At 41.2% G+C, this 27,815-nt stretch overlaps 1 protein-coding gene across 2 annotated transcripts; it reads left to right on the top strand.

Annotated features, from left to right (window-relative positions):
• Nucleotides 1-295: 295 nt before the first annotated feature.
• CWF19L1 (CWF19 like cell cycle control factor 1) lies at nt 296-26,711 on the top strand (the record flags this gene model as incomplete). 2 transcript variants are annotated; one of them, XM_079696764.1, is made up of 14 exons in its annotated part: nt 296-318; nt 3,377-3,461; nt 4,697-4,775; nt 5,707-5,808; nt 7,532-7,746; nt 9,678-9,796; nt 12,073-12,157; nt 13,788-13,928; nt 14,835-14,949; nt 15,708-15,787; nt 20,731-20,940; nt 22,554-22,673; nt 23,334-23,431; nt 26,275-26,711. In XM_079696764.1, 14 exons carry the CDS (start codon nt 296-298, stop codon nt 26,417-26,419), a joined length of 1,617 nt encoding a protein of 538 aa, XP_079552890.1. In that variant the 3' UTR covers nt 26,420-26,711. The 2 variants fall into 2 exon arrangements, with proteins under 2 accessions (XP_079552890.1, XP_079552891.1); XM_079696765.1 differs by lacking the exon at nt 22,554-22,673.
• Between the last annotated feature and the right edge of the window lie 1,104 nt (nt 26,712-27,815).

Genomic DNA, 27,815 nt, shown 5'->3' with positions numbered 1-27,815 from the left:
CGTGCAGAGAGCTTTCTAGCAATTCAATAATTTCAGCTGCCCCCAACTAAAAAATTACAATCGGAATCTTTTTCGTCCTTTGTCCCTTCTTCTCCATGCTCCTGGTTTCTTGATTCCTGCTCGAGGCAAAACCATCTGAGAGAGGCATCTGTCCCTCGGCGCTCTCCGTAGGTAAATGAGCTTTCATTGGCTGGGAGCGCTGACGTCTTATCGTAGTGCGGCCGCCTTTTCCGGAGGAGCGTGGGTTCGTTGTGCCTGTTTTCGGTGGCCGTCCCAATCCAGGCTATAAGGGCAGATGGCTGAGAAACCGCTGCGCCTGTGAGTGACCCTGAGTCTGAAGAGCGCGCGGGCGCGCGTGTGTTTGTGTGTGTGTGAGAGAGTGACCCTGAGCCTGAAGCGTGTGTGTGTGCGCGCGCGCGGGAGCTGGAGGGGGTTTTCTAAAGACAGAAAGGCGGGGGCTGAAGCCCGGCGGCTGCAGGTGAGCTTCGATCGCGTCTTTGCCTGGCCACTGCCGGCCTCTTTTCCTGGCCGTTTTCGCTTCTGAAGAGGGGGACTCTTGGCGACACTCGCTGAGAGAGGAGGAAGCTCGTAGCGTCAGGCCTCCTCCATGTTAGGCCGTCTTGGTCTCTGACATCATTTCCCCTTTGTTTCTTGCAGTATATTTACTAGCCAAAAATTGTAGGCATGGGGCCCATTGATGGGCTCTGGGCAGTGGTCGACAGGAGAGAAAGACAGGGCCTTTGCCCTGGCGCGCTTTTTGAGGGGATGGTGAAGAGAGGACTTCCATTCATCCATTTATTCAACGGTATTGATTGAACAATTGCAGTGCGCCGGGCACTGTGTTAGGCGTTGCACAATTGGAGTTCCTGCCCTAATGGATCTTACAGTTTAGGGAAACGTATATTAATCAAAGAATCCAGATAAATGTTGAATTACGGTCCTGATAAATGTCAGGAGGAAAAGGTTCACGGTTCTGGGAGGGCGTATAGGGTATTTGGATTAATGTGAGGAATCAAGGTAGTGAGGATTGAGCCTTGATTAATAGTTTTGTCTTTATCCTAAAAAAGTCACTGGATCACTGGAATGTTTAAGAACGCCTTGGCATGATCAAATTTTCATTTTGGAAAGCGATTCTGGTTGCAATGTGAAGAAAAAATTATAGCCAAAGTAGAAAACAGCTAGGATTAGATAGCGTAAAGGCAAAGGAGAAGTGCGGGGATTCAAGGTTTATTAAGGAGAGGGCATCAACAGGGATTGGAGGTGGTTTGGTTATGACTGAGAAGGTGTCAGCATTGTCCCGGTCCTAGATTTCTTTCTTCAGTGGGAAAGGAAACACTGGAAGAGGGCCCAGAGGAGGAGATGGTGAACTTTGAGGTGTCTTATGATGTACAAACTGGACAATGGCTCTCCCCAAAACAGAGATAATTCCATGTGACAACTGCTATGAGAGAGGAAGTGCAGGATCCTGTGGGAGCACCAGGATTTGGTGACTGATAGGGGCTGGAGGGCTTCCTAGAAGAGGTGGTGCTCAGAAGATAAGTGAAAGTGGTAATAATTTATTACAGAGATTGCTCTGAAAAGCTATATGGGTTTCTGAAGTTTTGAGAAGAGGACTTGCTGAGCGGTCAGGAAGGCTTTAGAGATGTGATAGGCCTTGAAGGATGGGAAAATTTTAGACTCAAGATGGGTAGTGTGGGACTGTTAGGAGAAATAACTACCCCAAGGCAATGGCAGAGACAGAGAGTGATCAGATCGACAGTAGGGAAGGTTTCTGTTATGGAAACTTGGAGAAAGCATTGGGAAGAGAGATCAGGGACTTGTGGAAAGCTGTGGTTCCTCAGGCAGTGGAGTTGTCTTAATGTTTTTGAGGAAAGAACATTAAACTGCTGGCTTTACGTAGGGTGGACAGGAAGAAGGGAGAGAATTAGAGGAAATGTAAGTATATTCTCTGCGTTGTATCCAATACCAGATTCACTGTATTTCTCTCTGATTCTGCCTCTGCATAAACTACAGGACTCTCAGTTGCCCAACCTTGTAATTATCCTCCATTCCTACTTCTCCACTCCAATTTGTGTTCAAGTCTTCAGAATTCTCAATTTCTCGTCTGTTTCTCTCCTCCCCGTCTTCATTTGACGTTGCCCTCTTTGCTGGTATTTTTGCTTATAGTCACTTGTTCCTCCAGACCATCTTTCACTCTGTTACTAAAATGATCTTTCTAAAACAGTTATGATCGTTTCACTACCCGCATTTTCACTACCTTGAAAATGATCAGTGGTATGGACAGTAAAGCACACCAGAAAGACACACTGACAAAACAAGAACTATAATATTTCAAGATGAGTTAAAAGACATTAAGAAAATGATATGAGAAGTGGAAAAACCATGTAAATCAAAAGTATAAAAACTCAGAAACGAGATTATAGAACAAGTTACCTCACAACTTAGGGTCAGTCTGCCTTACAAACCTCAGGTCTTGCCAATTTCTATCTCCCTACCCAATAACACTTTACACATACCTCCTATTATTGCCCTTTTTCTCTTTATATATATATATATATAAAATATTTATTTATTTATTTATTTATTTATTTTTGCGGTACGCGGGCCTCTCACTGTTGTGGCCTCTCCCGTTGCGGAGCACAGGCTCCGGACGCACAGGCTCAGCGGCCATGGCTCACGGGCCCAGCCGCTCCGCGGCATGTGGGATCTTCCCGGACCGGGGCACGAACCTGTGTCCCCTGCATCGGCAGGTGGACTCCCAACCACTGCGCCACCAGGGAAGCCCTATTGCCCTTTTTCATATAAATTTATAACTATCAGCATACCTCCCCTTCCCTGATTCTGTACTCTTTGAGGCTTGAACTGAGTCTCCCTCTTCTTTATACTCCTAACGTGTCCTTAGCATAGTACTTGGCATACTGCACTTAGCAAGCATGTTGTAGATGTCCTGAGTGTGTTTGTTGAATGGATGAATGAAGCCTTGTGCTAAGATATTGGTAGTGGAAATGAAAAGGACAGGATGACTTTGAAAGATATTTGTCAAAAGGAATTGAGGAGACGATGACTGGATGGGGGATTTTTGAGTCTTGGTAACCAAATTGGCAGTAGACTCAGCCACAAAACTTGGCAAGTGAGAATAAGCTGGTTCAATTTTGGAGGAAATGATAAGCTAAATTTTAGATATGGTGAAGTTATTGGTGAGACCTTTAGGTGGAGCTGCCCAGTGGTCATTAATAGTTCACATGCTGTGAACCTCTCAGGTAACCTCAGAGACTGGATCACATATCTCCCTAATCCAGGAAGACTAGTGTATACCAAACCTGGCAGGCCTATTTGTGTGTCCTGCATTGCCTTAACATTTATGTCTTGTTTGCAGCTTGGCATGTGGAGATGTTGAAGGAAAGTTTGATGTTTTATTCAATAGAGTTCGAGCAATTCAGAAGAAAAGTGGAAACTTTGATGTAAGATGTTTCTTTTTACTGCATTTCATTTGACTGTTGTAATCAAACACAGTAAAATAAAGTTTGGGCTCCTTTATACATTCCTCAGTCGAACACATACTCTCCTTTTTTGTTAGACTGAGTTCCTTTTTTTTTTTAAATGTATACAAATTTACTTATTTATTTTTGGCTACATTGGGTCTTCTCTTCCTTGCTGCACACAGGCTTTCTCTAGTTGCAGTGAGTGGGGGCTACTCTTTTCTGCGGTGCGCAGGCTTCTCATTGCCGTGGCCTGTGTTGTTGCGGAGCGTGGGCTCTAGGTGCGCGGGCTTCAGTAGTTGTGGCACGTGGGCTCAGTAGTTGTGGCTTGCGGCCTCTAGAGCGCGGGCTCAGTAGTTGTGGTGCATGGGCTTAGTTGCTCCGCAGCATGTGAGATCTTCCTGGACCAGGGCTCGAACCCGTGTTCCCTGCATTGGCAGGCAGATTCTTAACCACTGCTCCACTAGGGAAGTCCGAATTCCTTTTCTGAGCATGGGAATTTAGTAGCTGAAAAGTGGTGTGGGAAGGGAGATGTGTTTACTGTAGACCCTTCTATACTTTTTTGAATTTGAATTTTGTTACTTTATTACTGTACGCAAAACTGAAAACAGACTAGCAGAACCTCCCTAAGTGATTCTGAACCTGGGTTTGGGAAGCACAGATCTATTTCATGGGTATATGGTATGAGTGAAGTCAGATAGCATATGTGCAAATGCTTCACAGACTGAAGAGCCCTATGTAATTGTTATGTGTTGTTGCCAGCTACACTGTAAATTTTTAGAGTACAGAAGAGTATTCTAGATATGGGGATAATTTGTTCATTGGGTTAAAGGTTGAGTAAGGCAACAAGCAGTAAATGTGTCCTTTATGCCCTGTATCTCTCAGGGTATCTAATATTGTTTTGTATTTTGCAGAGAGATTTTTTTAAGGTTGATTTCTCCATTTTTCCCTGACCCTCTTGTCTCTTTCCCCAGCTTGTATTTGACATCCAAGGAGCCAAAATTTAGTAATTTATAAAATCAGTAACTACTACAATTATTGTAAAATAATTATTTAGAAATTCTGTAAATTGATTAAGGAAATTTTGTAAATCGATTAAGGAAAAAACTGAGATCATTAAATAGGATAATCAGCTCAATAACATTATTATCAATTAATTATGTACTATTTGATATTATTAAAAAATCTCATATATCTGTTTAAAAAACTCATTTTAGCTGCTGTTGTGTGTAGGAAATTTCTTTGGCTCCACTCCAGATGCTGAATGGGAGGAATATAAAACTGGCATCAAGAAAGGTACAGAACTTATTTTTTTTTTTTAATATTTTATTTTATTTTATTTTATTTATTTATCTTTGATGTGTTGGGTCTTCGTTTCTGTGTGAGGGCTTTCTGTAGTTGCGGTGAGCAGGGGCCACTCTTCATCGCAGTGCGCTGGCCTCTCACTATCGCGGCCTCTCTTGTTGCGGAGCACAGGCTCCAGACGCGCAGGCTCAGTAGTTGTGGCTCACGGGCCCAGCCGCTCCGCGGCATGTGGGATCCTCCCAGACCAGGGCCTGAACCCGTGTCCCCCGCACTGGCAGGCAGACTCTCAACCACTGCACCACCAGGGAAGCCCCAGAACTTATTTTTAACATATGATTTCTAATAAAGTTTCAAGGCTACATGGTTCTTGCCTAGTTGTTTTTCACACGTTAGTGATTGAAGCGTTTGCCTTTGAGTTCTGCATTGACCTGGGAAGAATGCCTATGTATCTAAATGTTCACATTTTGAATTTGGTTGGATTTAGTTCCAGAAAAAGAATTCTCTTCTCAGTAGGAAGGAATTGAATAATGCAACCATATGTGTTCTTTTTTTCCCCCAGTTTCAGTGTTTTTTATTAAGCTCTTTGGGGTCTGTGTTTTCCTAACTATACATTGACCATCCTCTCTAAGATGTTACTTCATCAGCCTAGTGATACCATTTAGTAGTCAAGCCACAAGGTTGGTTGTAGGATATCCTATGTGGTGACCATGTTCCATGTATAGGATTGCAGACTCTTTTTGGTCGTGCCATGTGGCTTGTGGGATCTTAGTTCCCGGACCAGGGATCAAACCCATGCCAGGGAATTTCGTAGGATTTCAGACTCTTTACTTTTGCTACGAGTGTTTTTCCTATGGGGATACAGTTCTCAGGTTCCAAAGCAGATCTGGTAACTAGCTGGTGTCATGTCTGTTTCTCTCACTAGCTCCTATTCAGACATACGTGCTGGGTGCCAATAACCAGGAAGCAGTAAAATATTTCGAAGATGTTGATGGGTGTGAATTAGCTGAAAACATTACTTATCTGGGTAAGTTGATATCTTGTGTGTTTGTAATGAACATAATGTGTCCCAGGAATTAGCCTCCCAGGAAATTTGTAGCTGGATTCATCTGCCATTACTGCCTGAGAGAATGGGGATCAGGGTTTTTTTTTCCTAAAGTCAGTGTCTATACCTTTAAGACTATGTCATTTTTCCTATGTTGTCTCCCACCTCTCCCCAATCTCCTTGTACTTTCACAACCCAATATATACTCTTTCAGCCAACTAGAGGAATAAAATATTTGACTACAGTGTTTGGAGTACTTCAGGTATAAACTGTGTTAAAAAAAATTCTATGTATGTGGTCTCACCATATAACATTGCTAGATGTATACAGCTTATTTGTTAATTGGACTCCTAATTTGCTATAGCTCTAGGTTTCACTGAAGTTTTGAAAAACTCAAGTTTTTAGTGCTGATCCTTGGGTTTTTCACTGCTTTTGTCCTTTTTCTGATTCCAGGTCCACTCTTCAATTCCAGGTTAAAATTGTTCCTCCACAACCCCCTGAAACTCTTAGTGGTCCTTTCAGTGTCTGGCTATTGTAAAAAGCCAGACTGTCAAATTTTGCTTTTCTCCTCCACCTGCTCCCCTCCCCCCACCACTACTGCTTCTTGGATCATTCAACTCATTTTTTTCTAAAATGGCTTAACTAGTCTTCACATTTCCTCTCTCTCGGTCTCTCATTTCTTTAGAAAGCTTCTAGATTTCCTTTGCTATAAATGCTCTTTTTATAGTTTTTTTTATTTTTATTTATTTATTTTTGGCTGTGTTGGGTCTTCGTTTCTGCGTGAGGGCTTTCTCTAGCTGTGGCGAGCGGGGGCCACTCTTCATCGCGGTGCGCGGGCCTCTCACTATCGTGCCCTCTCTTGTTGCAGAGCACAGGCTCCAGACGCGCAGGCTCAGTAGTTGTGGCTCACGAGCCCAGCCGCTCCACGGCATGTGGGATCTTCCCAGACCAGGGCTCGAACCCGTGTCCCCTGCATTGGCAGGCAGACTCTCAACCACTGCGCCACCAGGGAAGCCCCTATAGTTTTTTTATTAGTATGTGTGTTCCTTTTTACTTTATTATTCTTTGTTAGTCAATATGTGTGTTCCTTTATTAGTTAGTATGTGTGTTCCTTTATGAGTTAGTATGTGGAAAGAGCCATTTGAGAAGAGACTCAGTAGATGAAAGGGAAGTGAAAATTGATGGAACAAGATTCTGGCGGCAACAAGAAGGAAACGGAATCAAGGGCACAAGCTATGAATAAATTTAGAAGACGGCAGAGTCTCTTAATTTTTCCAAAGTAATTGCTTTTTCCAAATCTTTTCCTTCATTTGGAAGCTTCTGCCTTCATGAAGAAGTACATTTATTCTAGACTATAGCTTACTCACAGCTGCAATTATTTTTTTTTCTTCTCAGTGCCTCTCCCTGTATCCAGGTGTCTAGATTTCTTTTAGTCCCTTTGGAGTCTCTAGAAGGCAGAAAGCCTTTTTCTTAATCAGTGCTTCCTAGGTTTTTTCATTTGCAAGGCACCTGGGGCAATCAGACTGTGGGCTCCAGCAGCCTTCACATAAGGACTGCTCTTACTTACTGAACAGGAATACTGTTGTAGCCATCCAACATTGAGACCTAGGAGCTGGAAGTGGGGCATGGGGAAAGAGATTCATCACCAGAGTGACATTTCATTCAGCAGTTTGACTAAAACTTGTCCATTTTTCTTTGAACCCAGGTCGTAAAGGTGTCTTCACTGGAAGCTCGGGGCTGCAGATTGTGTACCTCAGTGGGACAGAGTCCTTAAATGAACCTGTCCCAGGTTACAGTTTTAGTCCCAAGGATGTGTTTTCCCTGAGAACAATGCTGTGGTCAACATCCCAGTTTAAGGGTGTTGATATCTTGCTCACATCCCCGTGGCCCAAGTATGTGGGGAACTTTGGGAATTCTTCTGTGAGTAGTGTTTGTTCAGTTGGAATTTCTAAAAGCAAATTGCAGTGGCTTAATTTGAGCTTTTTGCTCTTTATGTGACTATTTCAGCTCTTAGTTCCTTTCAGTAGAAATCTTTTGTGAATTTTTCGGGTTACTTAAAGCCTTATTGGCTGACCAAAGCAAAAGTTGATCTTAACGAAAGCACGATTCACTGAAGAGAGAATGCTGAAGTCTTACTTATAAATGAATTTTTTAAAAAAATTATATTCTCTGCTTCAAGTACCCTTTCTCAAGCTTCTTCTTAAGAAGTTTTGAGGGGTCACTAATTTTCAGTGAAAAGATTTATAGCTAGTGGCAGCTCTGCAGTTTTTTTTCCCCCTTTCCATTCCAGATTATATCTTTTTGGCTATCAACATATTTTAAAAGGTGGAATCATCATGGGATTGAGGATAGTGATCTAAAGTTGGGAAACAATATATTGAAAACTTAGTACTTTTCTAATGGGAAAGCTTTAATGTTGGAATGTATTGGAGCATGCCATGGCATTCGATCTAAATATTTTTGTAGGAAGAGGTTGTATGCCAGGTTGGTGAGTGACAGCTACCATAGGAAGCTACCTGGGTGGAAATCAGCCTAAGGAAGACCTTGAAAGGCTGTATGTGAGAGCAGAAAGCATCAGCTGAGCTTCAGTGAAGGAAAATGTAAGAATGCATTTAGGGACAAATATCAGTTCCTAGATGTAGAGTTATCAGAGATGATCCAGAAAAGGGCCTTGTAGACCACTCTGCCAACTTTAACATAATGTGTCCATGACTAAAAAGGCCAAAAAAATACCAGCCATTGTCAGGATTTTGAAGGGAGAAGGGACAACACTTTCTTCCCCTTCCACAAACCTATGGTTATTCTTCCACTAGTATACAAGAGGCAGTGCTGGTTGCAGCATAGAGAAGATACAGCAGAACTAGGAAAGATCCAGAGAAAGACTACTAAAGTGATGATGGGAGAAAGACACGTGATACTCTATAAGGAAGAATAAAGAGCAGTGCTACAAAAGTTTACAATTTTTGATTAAAGTAGATTTTGATGAAATTTATAAGTAATCATACAAGGTATTTATAGGGGAGGAAACAGTATATCTCACTAGCCCCTAAGGTACTGCAACTAACCTCAAGGCCAGTTCCCTGCCCTTCAGCAGACACCTGAAGGAGGCAAGCATAAGACAAAAGGAAGGTTTTGCTTTACTTAGTGGAAAATTAACTCTGGTAATTTCTTTATTTCCAGTTAATACCTTCTCTTAGAATGAAGTTCATGAATAATGTTATGGATGAGAGAGCACATAATTTATTGTTAATGGAAGCTCTGGGAACAAGCCTAACTTTTGACAGACTTTGTATTACAAACTGTGACAAGGGCATGGTTGTGCCCTTCCACAAGCCACACCTTCCTTGACTGAAGCAAAATAAAGGATTGTATGCTTATGTGATGAAGTCCTTGAATGTTCTATGGCAAATATTCTATGGATCCTAGGGGCCCTGAAAGCTAGCTTTTAATTTTGATCTTCTGCAATGACTATGACTGTCTGCATTGTCAGAACTACAGGAGCCCAATGAAGCAAATTATAGACGTACTGTCTGTGGGCTCCAGAGAGAGTTCTTACTTTCCAAAAAAAGATTAATAAACCTTGCTTTGGGTATTAGTATGGAGGAGTTACTTTCTCCCTTAACCTCTGGCTTCCAACAACTGTTCCTATTTCTGCATTTGTAATAGCCCAGTTCCCCTTAATGTGTTGAGATTTCTCTGATTGCCATAAGTATGGAATTCATGATGCAAATCCTACTGCCCACATTGTAGCCACATAAATATTCCAAAGACATTTCAAAGTGTCTTGTTATATCTCTGCATTTCATGATAACTCTTAGGTCTGTTATGATGAGTAAGTTTCTATTTACTAGGGAGAAGTGGATACCAGAAAATGTGGCTCTGCTTTGATCTCCAGTCTTGCCACAGGCTTGAAACCAAGATACCATTTTGCTGCATTGGAAAAGACTTATTATGAGAGGCTTCCATATCGGTGAGTAGCATTTCCTTCTCTTTGGTTTTTTTGAAGAATTTGCCTGGATTTTCTGTGTAAACTTCTCATGTTCATTTCAGCCATATAATATCTTGGTTTCTTTTAGTTACTCAGGCATGAAATGAGTGACTCTCAAATCATTCCACTTCTCTGAGTTTGGTTTCCTAATTCTAATACAAGGGATTGGATGATACTGTATCATCCAATTTATCATTTAAAGCCCCTTAAAGGTTTGAGGGTCTGACATAACAATGCTGTTTAATTATCATAGCTTGATGTACAGTAAGTCCCGTTTTGATCAGGTTAAACGGTTACTCCTTGTATAGTCTTAGACTCAGGGTAATCACCTAAGAAGTATTTCAATCTAGGAATCAAGAACTTGTATCAATTTTTTCTCTCTCTCTTTTCAGTATAGCTTGGAGATGGAGTTTTTAAAGGATGTATTATGGAGAAAATAAAACCACTGTTTTATAAGTAATAGAGCTAAGTATAGTTAACTCTGAAAGATCTTCACTTTAAAGGCATGGGTAATCCCTAAAATGATTTATAAAAACCTTTTTTTTTTAATATACAAAAGCAATATATGTGTTGTTGAAAGTTCAAAAACTATAGGTGAGCAAAAAGAAGAATATAACCCGCCCTTTCCCTATAATCCCACAGCCTAAGATATAACCATAGGTACTACAGATTTTTCTTTTATATCTCCATGTATGCATTCCAGAGAAACCTCTTGTTCTCTGAAGCCATTCACCAAAAACAGAAAGGTTATAGGAATAAGCCACTGAAAACTTTTAAGGATCCAAATAGACATTTCTCTGAAGAACATAAACCAGTGGCCAATAGGCACATGAAAATATGCTCACGCATCATTAGCCATTAGGGTAATCCAAATCAAAACCAATGAGATACCACTTCTCACCCCACTGGAATGGCTATAATCAAAAAGACAAATAATAAGTGCTGATGAGGATGTGGAGCAATTGAAGCCCTCATACATTGCTGGTGGGAATGTAAAATGGTACAGCTGCTTTGCAAAAATATTTGGCATTTCCCTACCATATGACCCAGCAATTCCACTCCTATTCCAAGTGAAATGTAAACATAGGTTCACAAAAAACTTGTACACAAATGATCATAACAGCGTTATTCATAATCGCCAAAATGAGGAAATGACCTAAATATCCATCACCTGATGAATGGGTAAATAAACAGTGGTATATCCATATGATGGAATGTTATTCAGTAAGAAAAAGGAATGGAGTACTGATATAAGCTACATGTGTGAACCTTGAAAAGATTCTAAATAAAAGAAGCCAGACACAAAATACCACATATTACATGATTCCATTTATCTGTAGTGTCCAGAATAGGCAAATCCATAGAGATAAAAAGTAGATTAGCGATTGCCAGGGGCTAGTTGGAGGAAAATGGGGAGTGACTGTTAATAGATTCAAGGTTTCCTTTTTTAGTTGATGAAAATGTTCTAAAATTAGATAGTGGTAGTGGCTTAGTAAATGTGCATATGCTAAAAACTGGTGAATTGTATGGTATTTGAATTAGATCTTAATAAAGCTGTTAAAAAAAAAAACCAACAAAAAACCCTGTACAACTTTTTAACCAGAACTGTAACAAAAACCCATAACTATCATAATAAAAATACTGGCATTTTTTTTCCAGGAAACATAGACACTCATGTATTTTTATATTTTTCCTAAGAGAATGAAATCATGCTATGTATTACCATTTGAAGCATTTTTTTCCACTTAAAACTCATTTCTCTTTGTTTTTCATTATTGTAGTTTTTTATTACACAAAAGAAGAGAGAATAGTATAATGATCCCTCCTGAACCCATAACCTACTTCAGCAATTATCAACATTTTGCCAATTTTCCGACTCTTTTAAAGCCAAATTTAGAGTTTTTTGTGCTTTTCAAATACGTGATCTCCTTTTTTTCCTAACAGCAGCCCTAGGAAGTAGGGGTGATTATTCTACTAGATGGACAGGTAACATCTGAGATGTTACTGGTGGTGATGTAGTGATAGACTTAGGACCTGTGCTTTTTTCATGGCCCCATGGAGTCTACATATTTCATAATTGCAGATCAAAAGTAAAGTTTGTTGGTGGGAAGTCCCTGGCAGTCCAGTGGTTAGGAGTCGGCGCTTTCACTGCTGGGTTCAATCCATGGTCAGGGAACTAAGATCCTGCAAGCCTCGAGGTGCAGCCAAAAAAAAGGTAAAGTTTGTTGGTAACCTATTATCTTCCCAATATATTATAGAAACCACATCATTCTGCAGGAAAATGCACAGCACGCCACCAGGTTCATAGCTCTGGCAAATGTTGGAAATCCAGAAAAGAAAAAGGTAAATTTTGAGTATTTGGTGTTTGGTTAATATTCATTGTCTGCCTGATAAATGTTCCTCTTGCCCAGTTTAACATTCAGATCTTCTCTTCTCCCCAACTGTGATGTCCCAGTACTTCAGTGACTTTACTCTTTATAATAATATGGTAATGAAAGGTCAGGTTTCCTTGGGTCCTTTGTAGGAGATTTTAGAGAAGGGTTTGGGAAAATCGGCCCAGGGGAACAAAGGCAAAATTTCAAATGAATGATGTCTTTCTTCCCACATCCCTGTGGTCGTCTCTGTGGGTATTTTTCATGAGTTTGACCTCAGATGGTACTCTTGCTTTGCTTCTTTTAGCAACTTCATTTAGCAGAAATAATAAAATCTTCCCAAGGATTTACCTAAGCCCTCGTTGGCTTTGGCAATCTTAGTGATACCTGGAATCTGTCTTTATACTGGAAAACAGTACAGGTGAATGAAAGAGGGTATACCAGAAAAGTATATTGTTCTTCTCACTTCCCTGAGAGCATTTCTGATTCTGTAGGGCCAAAAGCAGGATATTGTGGATTGGAATAGCTAAAGATCAGAACAGTCAGTCATGTGGGAAAATACATAAATTATCTGAAGATTATCCTACTATAATATGCCATGAACAATGTACATGCAAAAGATAAACAATACCTATTTTGTTTTTTCCATAATATCTTAAACTTTTAGGCCCAGTGCATTCTTAGCAAGTTCAGATTTGTAATTTTTTTAACTTCCTTCCCTCCCTCCCTTCCTTCCTTTCTTCCTTTTTTTAAACTGCCCTTTCAAGACTGAGCATCACTCACAGTATTTTTAGTCTATTGCTTTACTTTCAGGGACATGTTAGCCTTAACCCTAAGCAATGCATACTTCACTCAAAGAATATGCACATTTTAAAATTTGGCAAGTATTAGTAAATTCATTTCAAAATTTTGTTCCAGTTTACACCCCTACCAGCAGTGTATGAGTCTGTTTTCTCAGTGGGTAGTGTCAAATTTTTATTAACATTTTTTTGCCATTCTGATAGAAGAAGGTTGTGTATCATTGTAAATTAGTTGTATTTCCCTGATCAGTAGTGAGGTTAAGCATCTATTCATATCTCACGTAAAGTTTTCAGTATCTGTGCCATTAGTCCATGGTTTTAGATATTTATGTGAGTATTTATTTCTTTGCTACTAATCCCTAAGAAAATCTATCAGCATATACAGCAGAAATTGTATAAAATCAGGGGGAAACACTAAGTTGTCCAATTTAGTTTTCATTAGAAAAAGAGAAGGGCAGTACAGTGACTGTGGACAAAGTGCACAAAGATAAAGGACCCAGAGACAGAAGCAATTTGTCTTCAAGCGTTATGGAGCAAGTCCCTCTGGGCCTTGCAGTGAGTTGTTTTGTGTAAGGGCTGGGCTTTGATTAGTTGCTTGTTACTTCATCAGCCCTTGGTTTGCCCCTGCAGAGATCACTGAAATGGCATTGCTATGGATTCTCTGAACCACAGATGGGCTGGTTGCTGCTCTTTAATCTTACTCAGTTTCTGAAGCTTTATGTGAAATTTTATAATAAAATAGGTTGATTACATTTGCATAAACAGTATTTCCCTTAATATTATGTTGTTCTTCTCCCAAAGTATCTTTATGCATTCAGTATTGTTCCTATGAAACTAATGGATGTAGCAGAACTGGTAAAACAGCCTCTAGATGTCACTGAAAACCCTTACAGAAAGTCTGTGAAGGAAGCATCCATAGGAAAGCAAATTCCTGCCCCTGAGGTATGTTCTGACTGAGAGGTGGCATTTTCTGGGCAGGATTGCCCATTACAGATGTCCTTTTCCTGGTTATAGTTTAATTCATAAGGCAAGTTTAATCCCTCGAATCTAAATCTTTTTTTTTTCCTTTGGGAAATCATGCTGGTGATTAGAAAGCCTTAGTAGATTTCCAGTAAGCTCAATGTGTTTTTTGTTTTGTTTTTGTTTGTTTTTTTAATTATAGTTTGGGGTTAACAGTTTCATATTTTTAGTCTTTCATTGTCTAAACTTGGTTCATATGTTGGGGTTACACATGTAAAGTCTTTCCTTGTCTAAAGTTAATTCTCTGTTCTTAACTTTTCAGGCAAGGATACAACTGCTTGGTAGCAATGTAATTTGTGATTTTATAATGAGTGGTATAGGTGAATAAGATTTACTCTGAAGAAATTTCTTAATAGCAGACTTTTCTGAAATTCGTTTTCCCTTCACTAAAGCAAGGAATGTCAAGTTTCCTTACTAGTATGCTTGGTCTACTTTCTCAGACTTTTTTTCTTATCTTTTTAATTAAAACTCAGAATTGTTTCACCTGTGAAATTGTAAGACTGCACCATGGCCCTACTGAGAGAGAAAGGGAAAGGAATGTGGGTGGATTCATGCTGTTCTGTTTTAGGCAAGAATTGCTGTATAACTTGCATTTTAATTCACTTTTCCAAAGGGATAAATTTGGTGGTAGCTTGGATAAGTGTTGAGAGGTATGACTGAGAGTCCAGGCATCAGGATTGGGAAAATATTTTTCTTCTCTAGAATAGGCAGAAAGGGCAGGGAGTAAAGACATGACATGGCAGGAACATTCCCTTGTATGTGGATGGTTGGCTACTTGTCTAAAGGTTAGTTTAATAACATTTACTCTTCTACCTTTGGCTGTTCCAGGAAGATTCAGCCTGTCAGTTTTTCTTTGATTTAAATGAAAAGCAGGGAAGGAAGCGTTCATCTACAGGCAGAGATAGCAAGTCTTCTCCTCACCCAAAGCAGCCTCGCAAACTTCGTAAGTACCTTGGTTCCAGAGGTCTCTTATGTGAGCAATAACTGTTATTTTGGGTCTTGTTTGGGAAGCAGCATTGCTAAGAGAGCCTCTTCTGGCAGAAGAAGATTGTATATTGAGTCATTAGGACCAATAAGAAAAATAAAAGAATGCAAAGGTGGCCTAACTTTGAGGCTATCTGAGGCTATTCTTGTCAGAACTATGGAAAAAGCTCCTTTCCGTCATGTCTGTAAATGTAAGGTTAAGAGCCTACAAAACCAGCATGGGTTTATAAAATAATGGAATAATCAAACTGGTAGAAAAGACTTACAGCTATTACATTGAGATCCTCTTTCTCCACCCCCTTGTTTCAAAGATGAAGAGGCTGACTTCGGGAGGGTACACGTACTCCCAGGGTCATGTGGATAGCTGGTGGCATGACTAGAACTAGAATTGGGGCTCCAGACACCCAGTTGAGTGTTCTCTCATTGCAGTTAGTTGCCAGTTACATGCTACTTTAGTCAATATATGGTTATCACATGGATCACCTACCTGTGGATTGGTTACAAATTCAGAACTTTTAATAGAGTTTTAGTTTAATTGATAATGGTGATGGGGGCAGGGGTCATAGTGGGAGCACAGCAGACCCAGTCCGTTGTGGCAGTACCGTGTACATATCAGTGTTTGCAGGATACAAAGATCAGACAAGGCTGAATTCTGTAGGGTGGTTATGTGCTGGAGTGCTTGGACCATGGTAACATTTGTCTTTCTTCCACATGAAGCTCAGCCTCCAGGACCCTGCTGGTTTTGCCTTGCCAGCCCTGAAGTGGAAAAGCATTTGGTGGTCAACGTTGGCACACATGTGAGTTACTTCCATGAACCTTTAACAGAGGAGACACCTGTTTGTTTTCTGTTAACTTTATTGAGTCATAATTTACATATCATAAAATTTACCTACTTTAAGTGTGCAATTCAGTGATTTTTAGTTAACTCACTGATTGTACAGCCATCACATAGTACAGTTTTAGAACATGTTCATCACTCCAATAAGATTCCTCATGCCCATTTACAGTTAGTCTCCATACCCACCCACAGCCCCAGGCAACCACTAGTCTTTTTTTTTTTTTTGCCGTATGCGGGCCTCTCACTGTTGTGGCCTCTCCCGTTGCGGAGCACAGGCTCAGGATGCGCAAGCTCAGCGGCCATGGCTCACGGGCCCAGCCGCTCTGCAGCATGTGGGATCCTCCCGGACCAGGGCACGAACCCGTGTCCCCTGCATCGGCACGCGGACTCTCAACCACTGTGCCACCAGGGAAGCCCAACCACTAGTCTTTTTTTTTTTTTTTTAATTTATTTATTTATTTTTGCTGTGTTGGGTCTTCGTTTCTGTGTGAGGGCTTTCTCTAGTTGTGGCAAACGGGGGCTACTCTTCATCGCGGTGTGCGGGCCTCTCACTATCGCGGCCTCTCTTGTTGGGGAGCACAGGCTCCGGACGCGCAGGCTCAGCGGCCATGGCTCACGGGCCTAGTTGCTCCACGGCATGTGGGATCCTCCCAGACCAGGGCTCGAACCTGTGTCCCCTGCATTAGCAGGCAGATTCTCAACCACTGCGCCACCAGGGAAGCCCGACTAGTCTTTTTTGTCTTCATTTCTGTCTGGGCATTTCATATAAATGGAATCGTACAGTGTCTTTGTGTCTGGCTTCTTTTACTTAACATAATGTTCTTGATGCTCATTCATGTTGTAGCATGTGTCAGTTTTCTATTCCTTCTGGTCAAATAGTATTCCGTTGTATGGATAGACTACATTTTGTCTATTTATTCGTCAGTTGATGGACATTTGAGTTGTTTCCACTTTATGGCTATTAATGAACATTTGCATACATGTCTTTGTGTGAACATATGTTTTCATTTCTCTTGGATAGACACCTAAGGAGTGGAATTGCTTGTAATTTTATGTTTAACTTTTTAAGATACTGCCAAACTATTTTTCAAAATGACTACACCATCTTGTTTTCCCACCAGCAATGTATGAGGGTTCCCGTTTTTCCACATCCTTTGCCAACATTTGTTATTTTCTATCTTTTTGACTAGAGCAACTATAGCAATTCTCCTGTGGTTTAGTAGAGCCAGTTTCACAAGATGGCTCCTCTCTCCCTCCTCTCTGACAAATAGGTATGGCTCTCCTAGGGTGATGTTTTTATGTAATTCTTGAACTTTATATGTTTTTATTTCATACTACTTGGGGTGATGAGTTGCTTTTTTGAATTACTATTTAAAACAAGGATTTTCTTTCTTTTTTTAAATTAATTTATTTATTTTTGGCTGTGTTGGGTCTTCGTTGCTGTGCACAGGCTTTCTCTAGTTGAGGTGAGCAGGGGCTACTCTTCGTTGTGGTACGCGGGCTTCTCATTGCGGTGGCTTCTCTTGTTGCGGAGCACAGGCTCTAGGCGCACGGGCTCAGTAGTTGTGGCTCACGGGCTCTAGAGCACAGGCTCAGTAGTTGTGGCACACGGGCTTAGTTGTTCCATGACACGTGGGATCTTCCCGGACCAGGGCTCGAATCCGTGTCCCTTGCATTGGCAGGCGGATTCTTAACCACTGTGCCACCAGGGAAGTACAAACACAAGGATTTTCTTTGTCCCAAAAAGGGAGTCTTCTGTTGCCTTTACACTCATATTTGGCTGCAAATGTTGATATTCTTTTTTATATCTTCAGATTTGAAAACTTGAGTTTATTTTTATTTGTGATAATTATGCAATGTTGGGAACTGATTTACATTGATTATATAAAAGACTAACGTGATAAATGCTCAGTTTTGCTTAGTAGTAGAGGATATAGTTTCCTAATGACAGGAATACCCACATCCACATTCCTGGTATGGGTATCTGGGAACCCAAGATAATAATTACAAGATTGCTTGGTAAGCACTGAATCAGACTATGAGAACTGGATGATTTTGAGAAGGATTTTATTCAGGCTGTGGAAAGTTCTGATGAACTATGTGTGTCTCACAGTAAAGTCATCCTATTTCAGATTTCCCCAGATACTTTTCCTTGGGCAGGGCTTGATTAGGTATTAAATGATATTAGTTTTTGATCCTCATTCCTCTGGGATTCATATAGACCATTATCCTTCTTTTTCATTCATTTAGAATGAAAGAAGCTTAATTTTCAGGGTTACATTTGCACCCTAGTCACCCATGACTGGAATTGGCTATTTCCCAAGGCTCCTGAGGAAAATATTTACAAATCATTTCTTAGTGTGTGATGCTTCTGCGGACAGATACTTTCATCCATTTTTCATTGATTTATTCTAATTTTGTTTCCTGGGGATGACCTTTTCCTCAGCTTATCCTGACAGTGAGGGCCCTTTTCTGTGGCCTCCTGTAGACTGACTAGAATCTGTGTCATCTTACACTCTAAGTCACATCCCTCTCCTTCCATTATTGTTTGACTGAAGAGTCCCAGTCATTTACATTTAATTTTAATGTCTTGCTTATTGGCACACTCCTGTCTCTAGGGGGAGCATGAATGGGGTCAAGGCCTGTGACACAGCTGGGCCATAGAGCCTGTGGATGAACTCTTCAGTGGGAAGAGAAGCAAACTTGAAAAACTCTTCTTTTTATAGGAATACCCTTTTTGGATTAACTCTCTTGGATTTTGGTTTCCTCCTTGGATTAGTGTATGCTATCCTTCTCTCCCATATGGTATGGTATGGGAGAAGGCTTCAGAGTGCCTTCTGTTTAGGAAACGTTAGTAGGTTCAGAATGCCATGCAGGGCACAAGAGATTTGGAATGGGTGACTTAGCTCTGTGCTGCTCTGGGCCTCCAGGAGAGATGGCCTTTCCTTTCCATTTATTTTACCTTTCTATTGCCTAGGGTATCTGGCTTAGGGTATGAGCCTAGGGGATAATCAGGAAACCTGTTTGCTTCTCATCTTGACCTAAAGCTAGAGGGGCAAAAAGTATCTCAGATTATGATTGTGGCCCAGCCCAGCACCCCAAGTAGGAGGTCACATGATGATTTTAGCCTAGAGCCTACCTAGTAATCAAGTTTACACTTACCTGTGCTGTCCTTTGTTGTTAGGGACCTCTTGGGAACCTCTGGTGACCTGTGGGTGTCTGGCACAGGGCTTGGAGTCCCCTCTGTAGCCACTCCTCTTGATCTCCTTTCATTACTTTTTTCCCCTGGCTTTTTCTCTGTCTTTGCCATGCCTTCCTCAAGGAATATACAAAGAAGTATGCTAATGGCCCATGGCTATAAATTGGTAAAAGCAGGTGCGGGCTGCTAAGAGTCCAGAATAACTATTGCAAAATCCATGCATTTGTCTATGAGAGAAATACTCATTCAGGTCCTACTTATACATCTGAGATAAAGTTAGAGATAATTCAAGTATAGAACAGATTACAAGTTGAGAGTTTGAAAAGAAGGGAAGAGATCGGCCAAGTGTGAAACTGTTCACAAGAACTAGAAGGTACTGCCCTGGGGGGTGCTATTTAGTCTAGACTAGAAACTTCAGTAGCTTCAGTGCATATCACAGTATAAAAACTGCTGTTTATGGCGGTGACCCACTGACACAAAGGAAAGGCTAGAAAACTCAGGCTTCTAGAGTAACCTTTTAAAACAAACACAATCAAAATGGTTATTTAAAAATTTTTTTTAATGTTTTAGCACATAGGAGGTTTTGATGAACTTTAGTCATCTGGGATATTAACTCTATAGATGTGTTCAGTCCTCCGTGCCAAGGAGATCAAGGATGATCATGCTTTAGTTTGTTTCTGATACTTATCCTGTCATTCTATTGGGCTTTCTCAGTGTAGATGAAAAATAAATGACTCCTTCTTTCAGCCTTAACTTTGAACCCACCACACTAAAAGTATACTTTGGATTGTTTTTCTAAAGCTCCAGTACCTTCATTTGCCTGCATTGATATTCAGTGGCCCTTTCTCTACTCGCTCAGTGTCTTCCCTTCAAAGAATGTCTGAGTGGTAGAGCAGTCTTACGTGTTTGGGTTTTGACAGAAGTATTTTTAATTGCTGTTTAGCTGCCGGCAGCCATTGTTGGGAACTACAGTTTTTTTGGATGTACCTGAGTTTGAGGTTTCTTCTTCTTCCTTCCCTGTTAGGTTATGTTTGCTTTCATTTTGTAGAGGTTAGTCAGCAGCTTAAGGCTGTAGGGACACTGGATGCTAATCACGTCATCTTCGCCTTTTTCGTGAGCCTAAGAGGTGTATTTAGGGATGAGATTGGCTGTCACTGTAAGGAAAGTGGTTCATTTGAAGTCAGAAGTGGTATCTTTCTGTGGCTGGGGGTGATAATGAACTGAAAAATTGCTTTCAAGTTCGGAGCCTGGGAGGAAAAACCAACCGTTTGTTCCAGTCTCCTTCAGCTCTGGTGTGTTTGTAGCCAAAAGCCGGTCTGCATGCTGCTCATTGGCTCCCAGTTCATTTGATAGTTGCATAGAAATTTGTTGCATCTGGGAACTCCCTGGCGGTCCAGTGGTTAGGACTCCACACTTTCACTGGCGAGGGTGCGGGTTCAATCCCTGGTCAGGGAACTAAGATCCCACAAGCCGTGCAGCCAGAAAAAAAGAAATTTGTTGCATCTAATCTCATTCTTCAGCAGGTGCTTGACAACACTGTTGTTATAACCTCTAAAATTAGATTTTTTTAAGAGGAGAATTTCTACTGAGAGCCTCTTGAGCACTTTTCCCACACCCTTGGGCTCACGCTCTGTAGAGGCTTTTCTCCCTGAAGAATCACGCATGCAGTATTGACGTCTCACTTCTGTGTGCTTCCTCTTCAGTGCTACCTTGCCCTGGCCAAAGGAGGCTTATCTGATGACCATGTCCTCATCCTGCCCATTGGACACTACCAGTCAGTGGTGGAGCTTTCAGCAGAGGTGGTAGAAGAGGTGGAGCAGTATAAGGCTACACTGAGGCGCTTCTTTAAGAGTCAAGGCAAACGATGTATTCTATTTGAGAGAAATTATAAGAGCCATCACCTCCAGCTACAGGTAGGTGGTCTCTGCCCAAGAACTTGGAAGGGCTGTATGGGGACCTGGATATTGATAAATATTTAAATAATGTTAATTTTTTTGAAGTATAGTTGATTTACAATATTGTGTTAGTTTCAGGCATACGGCAAAGTGATTCAGTTTTACATATATATATATATATATATATATATATATATATATATATATATATTTAAGATTATTTTCCATTATAGGTTACTACAAGATATTGAATATAATTCCCTGTGCTATACAGTAAATCCTTGTTGGTGATCTATTTTATATATAGTAGTTTGTATCTGTTAATTTCATACTCCTAATTTATCCTTCCTCCCCTCCCTTTCCCCTTTGGTAACCATAAGTTTGTTTTCTATGTCTGTGAGTCTGTTTCTGTTTAGTATATAGAGTCATTTTTTTTTTCAGATTCCACATATCAGTGATGTCATATAATATTTGTCTTTCTTTGTCTGACTTCACTAAGTATGATATTCTCTAGGTTCATCTATCTGTGTTGTTGTAAATGGCAATAGTTCATTATTTTTTATAGCTGAGTAATATTCCATTGTATGTATATATATATACCATATCTTCTTAAGCCAATCGTCTGTTGATGGGCACTTGGGTTGTAGTGTAAATTGGTGCAGCTGCTATGGAAAACAGTTTGGAGTTTCCTCAAAAAACTAAAAATAGAGCTATCTATGATCCAGTACTCCCTCTGCTGGACATATAACCAGTAAAGATGAAAACTCTAATTGGAAAACATACATGCATGCCAGTGTTCATAGCAGCACTATTTACAATAACCAAGACATGGATACAACCCAAGTGCCCATCAACAAATAATGTTAATTTTAATACTTAATTTTAATTAATATTTAAGTATTTGATTCTAATATAAGGTTAAGTATTTAAATAGTTGATGTCATATTTAAAATATTTAATGTGAATTTTCATATTAATATTTAAATAATATTCATTTAAAAGGTTAAAGAGTTTCTGGTGATAAGTCCAAAGATTTTACAGGGATTCACGGGGAAGTGCATGGCAGTACAAGTGAATAGCACAGATAGTAAGTGCCTTGTTGAGAAAAGGAATGGGTAGTCAAGGAAGGTTCCAAGAAAGGTGTGGGCCTTGATAGATAGAGTTTGGAAGAGAGTGGGTATTTCGTGTGAAGCTCAGCATGAGTGGCAGCTCAGAGGTAGGAAATAGTCTCAGATCCTGCCTGGGGCTAGCAGCTCAGAAATTCAGAGACTGTTATGGATAATTTGATTGTCGTTGTGGTGGTTTTCTTTCTGGCACATTTGTTAAGTTTTCAAATGGGCCTGACTCTGCCACATATATTATATAGGAGCTGGCAAAGGCTTAATGACAAAGAGATCTCTTTCTAGCCTTTCCCACGTCAGAGATGGGCTCCCACATGTGGCAGGCAAGCTCATAAGTTTAAGTCCTTACAGACAGGCTGACATAGACCTGTCTGGCCTGAGGAGAATCTCTGCTGAGGGGTGTTTCTCCACCCCTGTGATGGATTTGCTACGTCTCAGGGACTGTGCAGGAGGCATGACCTCTCTGAGACCTGCATGAAGAATTTCTCCTGCTCCTCCCCCCCGCCCCAGGTCATTCCTGTGCCCCTCAGCCGCTGCGCTACTGATGACATTAAAGATGCCTTCATTACTCAGGCACAGGAGCAAGAGATAGAGATGTTGGAAATCCCAGAGCACTCAGACATCAAGCAGGTAAAACAGGAGGGGAAGGTCATATTCCAGGAGAAGTAAAGACCTGGTTTCTGACATGTTGAGCCTAAGGTACTCAAAGGTGTTTTAAAAATGGGGCTTCCCTGGTGGCGCAGTGGTTGAGAGTCCGCCTGCCGATGCAGGGGACGCGGGTTCATGCCCTGGTCCGGGACGATCCCACATGCCGCGGAGTGGCTGGGCCCGTGAGCCATGGCCGCTGAGCCTGCGCGTCAGGAGCCTGTGCTCCACAGCGGGAGAGGCCACAGCAGTGAGAGGCCCGTGTACCGCAAGAAAAAAAAAAAAAAAGGTTAAATAAGCAGGTGACAATTTGGTACTAGAGCATGGGGTATTGATTAGACTAGAGACGAAGATGGTATTACATCAATGCCTTAATGCTTTCCTGGGAAGAGCAAGAAATTAGAAATTTCCTAAGGCAGGAACTTAGGAAGGTAGGTGCTACTGGGAGGATCTTTGTAATGTCTGCCAGTTTGGCTTTTTAAACTCTAGTTCCACTAAGTGGCTTGGGATTTATATCTGCTCACATCCTTTTTCTTGTGCTTCTAAGCTGAATTCTTTGCCAAATTAAAGCTTTAAAAAGATGGGCTGGGATTTTTGACTTTTAAAGCACTATTGCACGTCCTCATATGACTCTCTTTACTTTAGATTGCACAGCCAGGAGCAGCATATTTCTATGTTGAACTTGACACAGGAGAGAAACTTTTCCACAGAATTAAAAAGAATTTTCCTTTGCAGTTTGGAAGGTTTGTACATTTTTCTTATTTTAAATGTATTTTCACTAGACCTACTCTGAACGAAGTAGTGGGCTGCATGGCCAGTTGAGTAAAAAGCCAAACAAGGAACAGTCCTTGCCCCAAGGAACCAATAGTCTTAGGGCAAGTCAGATGTTTACATATATGACAGTAATGCAATGCAGGATGTGCAAAGTACCATAACAAAGTTTTGAGGAACAGTGTACTTTAGAAATTCAGAGAAAGGAGAGCCCATTTCTACTTGGTGGAAGGCGTCATGAAAGGGCTGAAGTTGAGCCTGAGAGAGAGATTTGGAGGGTAAACTTTGACATGTGGGCATTCTAGCCCAAGGGAGGAAAATGCTACTATTAATTGAACATGTGCTCTGTGCCAGACACTGTGCCAAGAGCTTTCCATGCATTGCCTCATTTAATCTTCCAAACTCTGTAAGGTAAGTACTGTCATCCCAATTTACCAGTATGAAGAATGAGCCTCTGGAGGAGTGCCACTAGAACTTTCACGATGATGGACATGTTTTATAAAAGTACACTGTCCTATATAGTAATCACCAGCCACATTACTAGTGACTACTGAGCACTTGAAATGTGGCTAATATGACTGAGGAACTCAATTTTTAATTTAATTTAATTAGGATTAAATTTAAATATGTCAGGCTAGTGGCTTCTATAGTGGACAGCATGGCTCTAGAGTGGTTAGGTAGCTTGTCCATGGTCACACAGTGACCTGGCCTGCTGGACCCCAAAGATGTGAGATCTTAACTCATTACTCTGTAGTGTCCTAAAGGTCTGGATGAGGCTTCATTTTTGCTCCTCATATCATGGAGAACGTGACTGCAGAACTGTACAGGAAGTGGTATAAATTAGGCAGAGAATGAAGGCAGGAATTTGCTGGCAAGAAGAGAGAGTATGGAGGGGAATTGAAAATGTGTGGAACAGGTTATCTGATGCTGGTGTCTGTGATTTGCAGTGGTTTTTTCCCTCGTTAGAACTGAGCTTTGAGTCAGCCTTGAACCCTTTTTGGACTAATTTGGAAAGCCTCCAAGAGATTGCCTCCATTGGATAAGTCCAGTAAATGTAGTTGTCTACATTTTCAAAAAGATAATAAATGAGAAGAAATGCGTTAGGAGCTTCAAACATCTGACATTAGCTTTGTGTTATTGATTCAGCAACAGACACAGTTGTGGACACTGATGACACAGGCACATAAGCTCACAAAGGATAGAGTCTGAATGATTTTGTGCTCTTGGTAGTTGGTTGTGTTTTCAACATTGAGTATTTTTCACAGTAGTAACTTACAGTTACATAGCATTTTACAGTTAACGAAATACTTGAAAAGACATATTTTTTTTCCCTGCTGCACAAGAAGGGTGGTTCTGTCTTCATTTTACAGATGAAGAGGTAGACTGATGGACTGCCCAGAGAACTAGAACTTGAACTTAGGTCCTTTGACTTTTAGAAGACTCATGTGATTTGTTTTCAGCCTTTCTATTTACTGTAGCTTCAAAGTGGAAAATGAACCATACAAATGTACAAATAGAGTTCTTTTCTCTTTTTTTGACAAGAAAGGATTTATTGGTGGGCACGAGTAAGGAGGGGACGGCGCCAAGGCTCTCACGAGTGCAGGGCCCGCCATGTGTCCAGGGGCCACAGTTAGGGATGTATTTGACCCCACAGCCATCCGGGATGAGCCGCTTTTCTGCCACCATGTTTTCAGATTCATTTAAACTTAGTTAAAGCCCCACTTCTTGGAGACGTGGATCTTCTGGCAGCCAGGGAACTTGAACTTCGCCCTGCGGAGGGCCTGAATCACATGTTCCTTGTTCTGCAGGAACAGTTGCGGATGGACATTATGCCTTGGCCAATGTGGACCCTGGCCACTGTGCCCTGGGGCTTTCCCAAGGCACCGTGCGTACCTGTCTGGAGCCTAGATCGGGGACAGCATGCCAGTCATGAATGTCCACTGGAAAGGGCTGTCTCCAGGGTCCCTTAGGGCAACCCGTAGAGGCAACAGACTGCATACACTACTAAGAAGGCTGCTGTTTGCAGTCATTGCACACCGGGGCCCCATGGGGAAAAGAGCACAGTCAGCTTAATTGGCTGCAAAGGAGTTATTTCTAATATATCAAAATAAGTAAAAGTATAAAGCAGTGGCATTTAGAAGGTAGCTTGTGTATGTGGTGGTTTTGTTGACATTGAGCCTGTGCTGTTGTGCCTATGTAGGCCTGAGTGCACTAGAAAGAGAGGCAGAAAGTCAGAGTAGGGTATGAGACTAGGTGCCTGACTTTTCACCTCAGCACACTAATGCCCCGAGATGACAAAACTAGAGTTTAAGGCAGGATGTAATTACAGCTAGTTTGGTGCTTTGATTATGTTGTCTCCATACATCAGAAAACCCTTATTTTGCATTTCATAGGCAAGGAAATCAAGGCACAGTGATGAAGTAATCTGTTCAAGTCACAGATAGCAAGTGGCAGAGCTAGGAATGGAATCCAGTCCCTGATATTTCTGATATCGGGGCTGCCCTCTTTCTACTGTGCCATGTTGCTTCTCTAGGTACCAGTAATGTAGTTCCAAGTTGTTCAGAGAAGTAAATGGAATTTGAGGGGCTAGAAGAGCTAAGACCTGAGCTGGTCACTTATAACAGGCATGACTTTGATAGATAGAATGGCAGAGATGGCTCTCAGGGCAGAGAAAATGGTATGAGCAAAGTCAGAGAAATTTGCATACCTTCTTTGGGTGATGCTGAGTGGAGCTCTCTGGCTGGAGAGGAATCAAAGGAAGAGTGGGTTTTGCACTGATAGTGTCCGTTTTGACTTCTTTGTGCTTTTTCTGCAGGGAGGTCCTGGCTAGTGAAGCTATCCTTAATATTCCTGACAAGTCTGACTGGAGGCAGTGTCAGATCAGCAAGGAAGAGGAGGAGACCCTGGCTCGTCGCTTCCGGAAAGACTTCGAGCCCTTTGACTTCACTCTGGATGACTGAGCAAAGGGAAGAGCACTTTGTGAACTTCACAGGATGTAATGGCAGCCTGTTTTTTGAGAAACAACAGTCTCCCATGGGGACTGTTTCCCTGCCTCTTTTTTGTGTATTCCCATGGAACCTGCCTGCAGCAAGAGGCCTAAGATTGAATATTTTATAGAAAAAGTCACATTCTAGGATGAAGATCTTATGTTAAAAGCATGTCTGTCGTCAAACTCCAAGTACAACTTGTGTTTATCAACATTTTCAAAAATATTTAAACTGTCATATAAAATCCAAATGCTTTTTCATGGTTGGGAAGTGTCTTGTATTCATGTTACCTTTAACCATGGAAATGAAGTAGTGTGTGTGTATAGTAGGAGGGGCCAGGGCTTTAGGCCCAGGTGTTATCCCAGGATCTCACAGGTGGCTTCTCACTGAGCAACCCAGGATGGAGAAGGCCTTTGCCATTTTTCTCTTAGAGCAGTCATCTCACTGATACAGAAGAGCTCATTCGGTCCTTCAGCAAATACTTAACTCCTATGTGCCAGGCATTTTTCAGGCTCCAGGAGTATAGCCATGTCCCAGCATGATCCCTGTTGTCCAGAATTTACAGTCTAATTGGGAAGAGGAGGGGCAGATTTTTAAAAAGAAGACGAGTTCTCCTTTAGATACTGAGTTTTAGTTGCTGTTTGATAGTTACAAATTCATGGAGATCTGGTTTGGTGATAGGGCTTTGGGGCTCATCAGGGTATAGGCCATAGGTGAAATTATGAGAATGGATGGAAATAGGGTGAATACAGCCCTAAGCTGAAGATGACTCCCTGAGAATATCAATATTTAAGGAGTGCTCGGAAATAGAGTGATCCAATAAGTACATGGAGAAAGAGCAGAGAGAGAGAGAGAGAGAGTGATCACAGGAGAATGCCAGATCTTGGAAGCCAAAAGAAAAATAATTGCTCCTATATACTGGGCATTTATGGCCCAGACACTGTTTTACTTAATCCTCACAAAGTATCTATGAGGTAGGTATTATTACCTCCATTTTTTACATGAAGAAAACAAACTGGCAAACTTGAAGATTATGGAACCTGAAGTTAACCTGCCAGGATTTTTTTTTAATTCAGAAAAACCTCAAAAAGTGAACTATGGGAAACAACCCAGTTCCTGCGAAGACGACCGCTTCAGGGTCTTCAGGTCCTCAGCATCCCTTCGCAGCTCTTCCAAGTGAGAATTTATGGGATTTCGGCCCCACCTGTGGAAATCAGATACACTCCAGAGCTAGATGCTGTACACCTAGCAAGTGAGGGCTTCATACTATTAGAACAAGCTGCCACAATCATCTGTGCAGTCTGCCCAGCTCTAAGGGACATGTTTTTCGAGGTACCATTTGCCACCTCCAAGTCTGATGCTCCAACTC

This window comes from Hyperoodon ampullatus, assembly GCF_949752795.1.
Source record: "Hyperoodon ampullatus genome assembly, chromosome: 1".
Taxonomy (NCBI): Eukaryota; Metazoa; Chordata; class Mammalia; order Artiodactyla; family Ziphiidae; genus Hyperoodon; species Hyperoodon ampullatus.
Note: the sequence above shows the minus strand (reverse complement) of the source record. Positions and strands in the feature narration are given on the sequence as shown.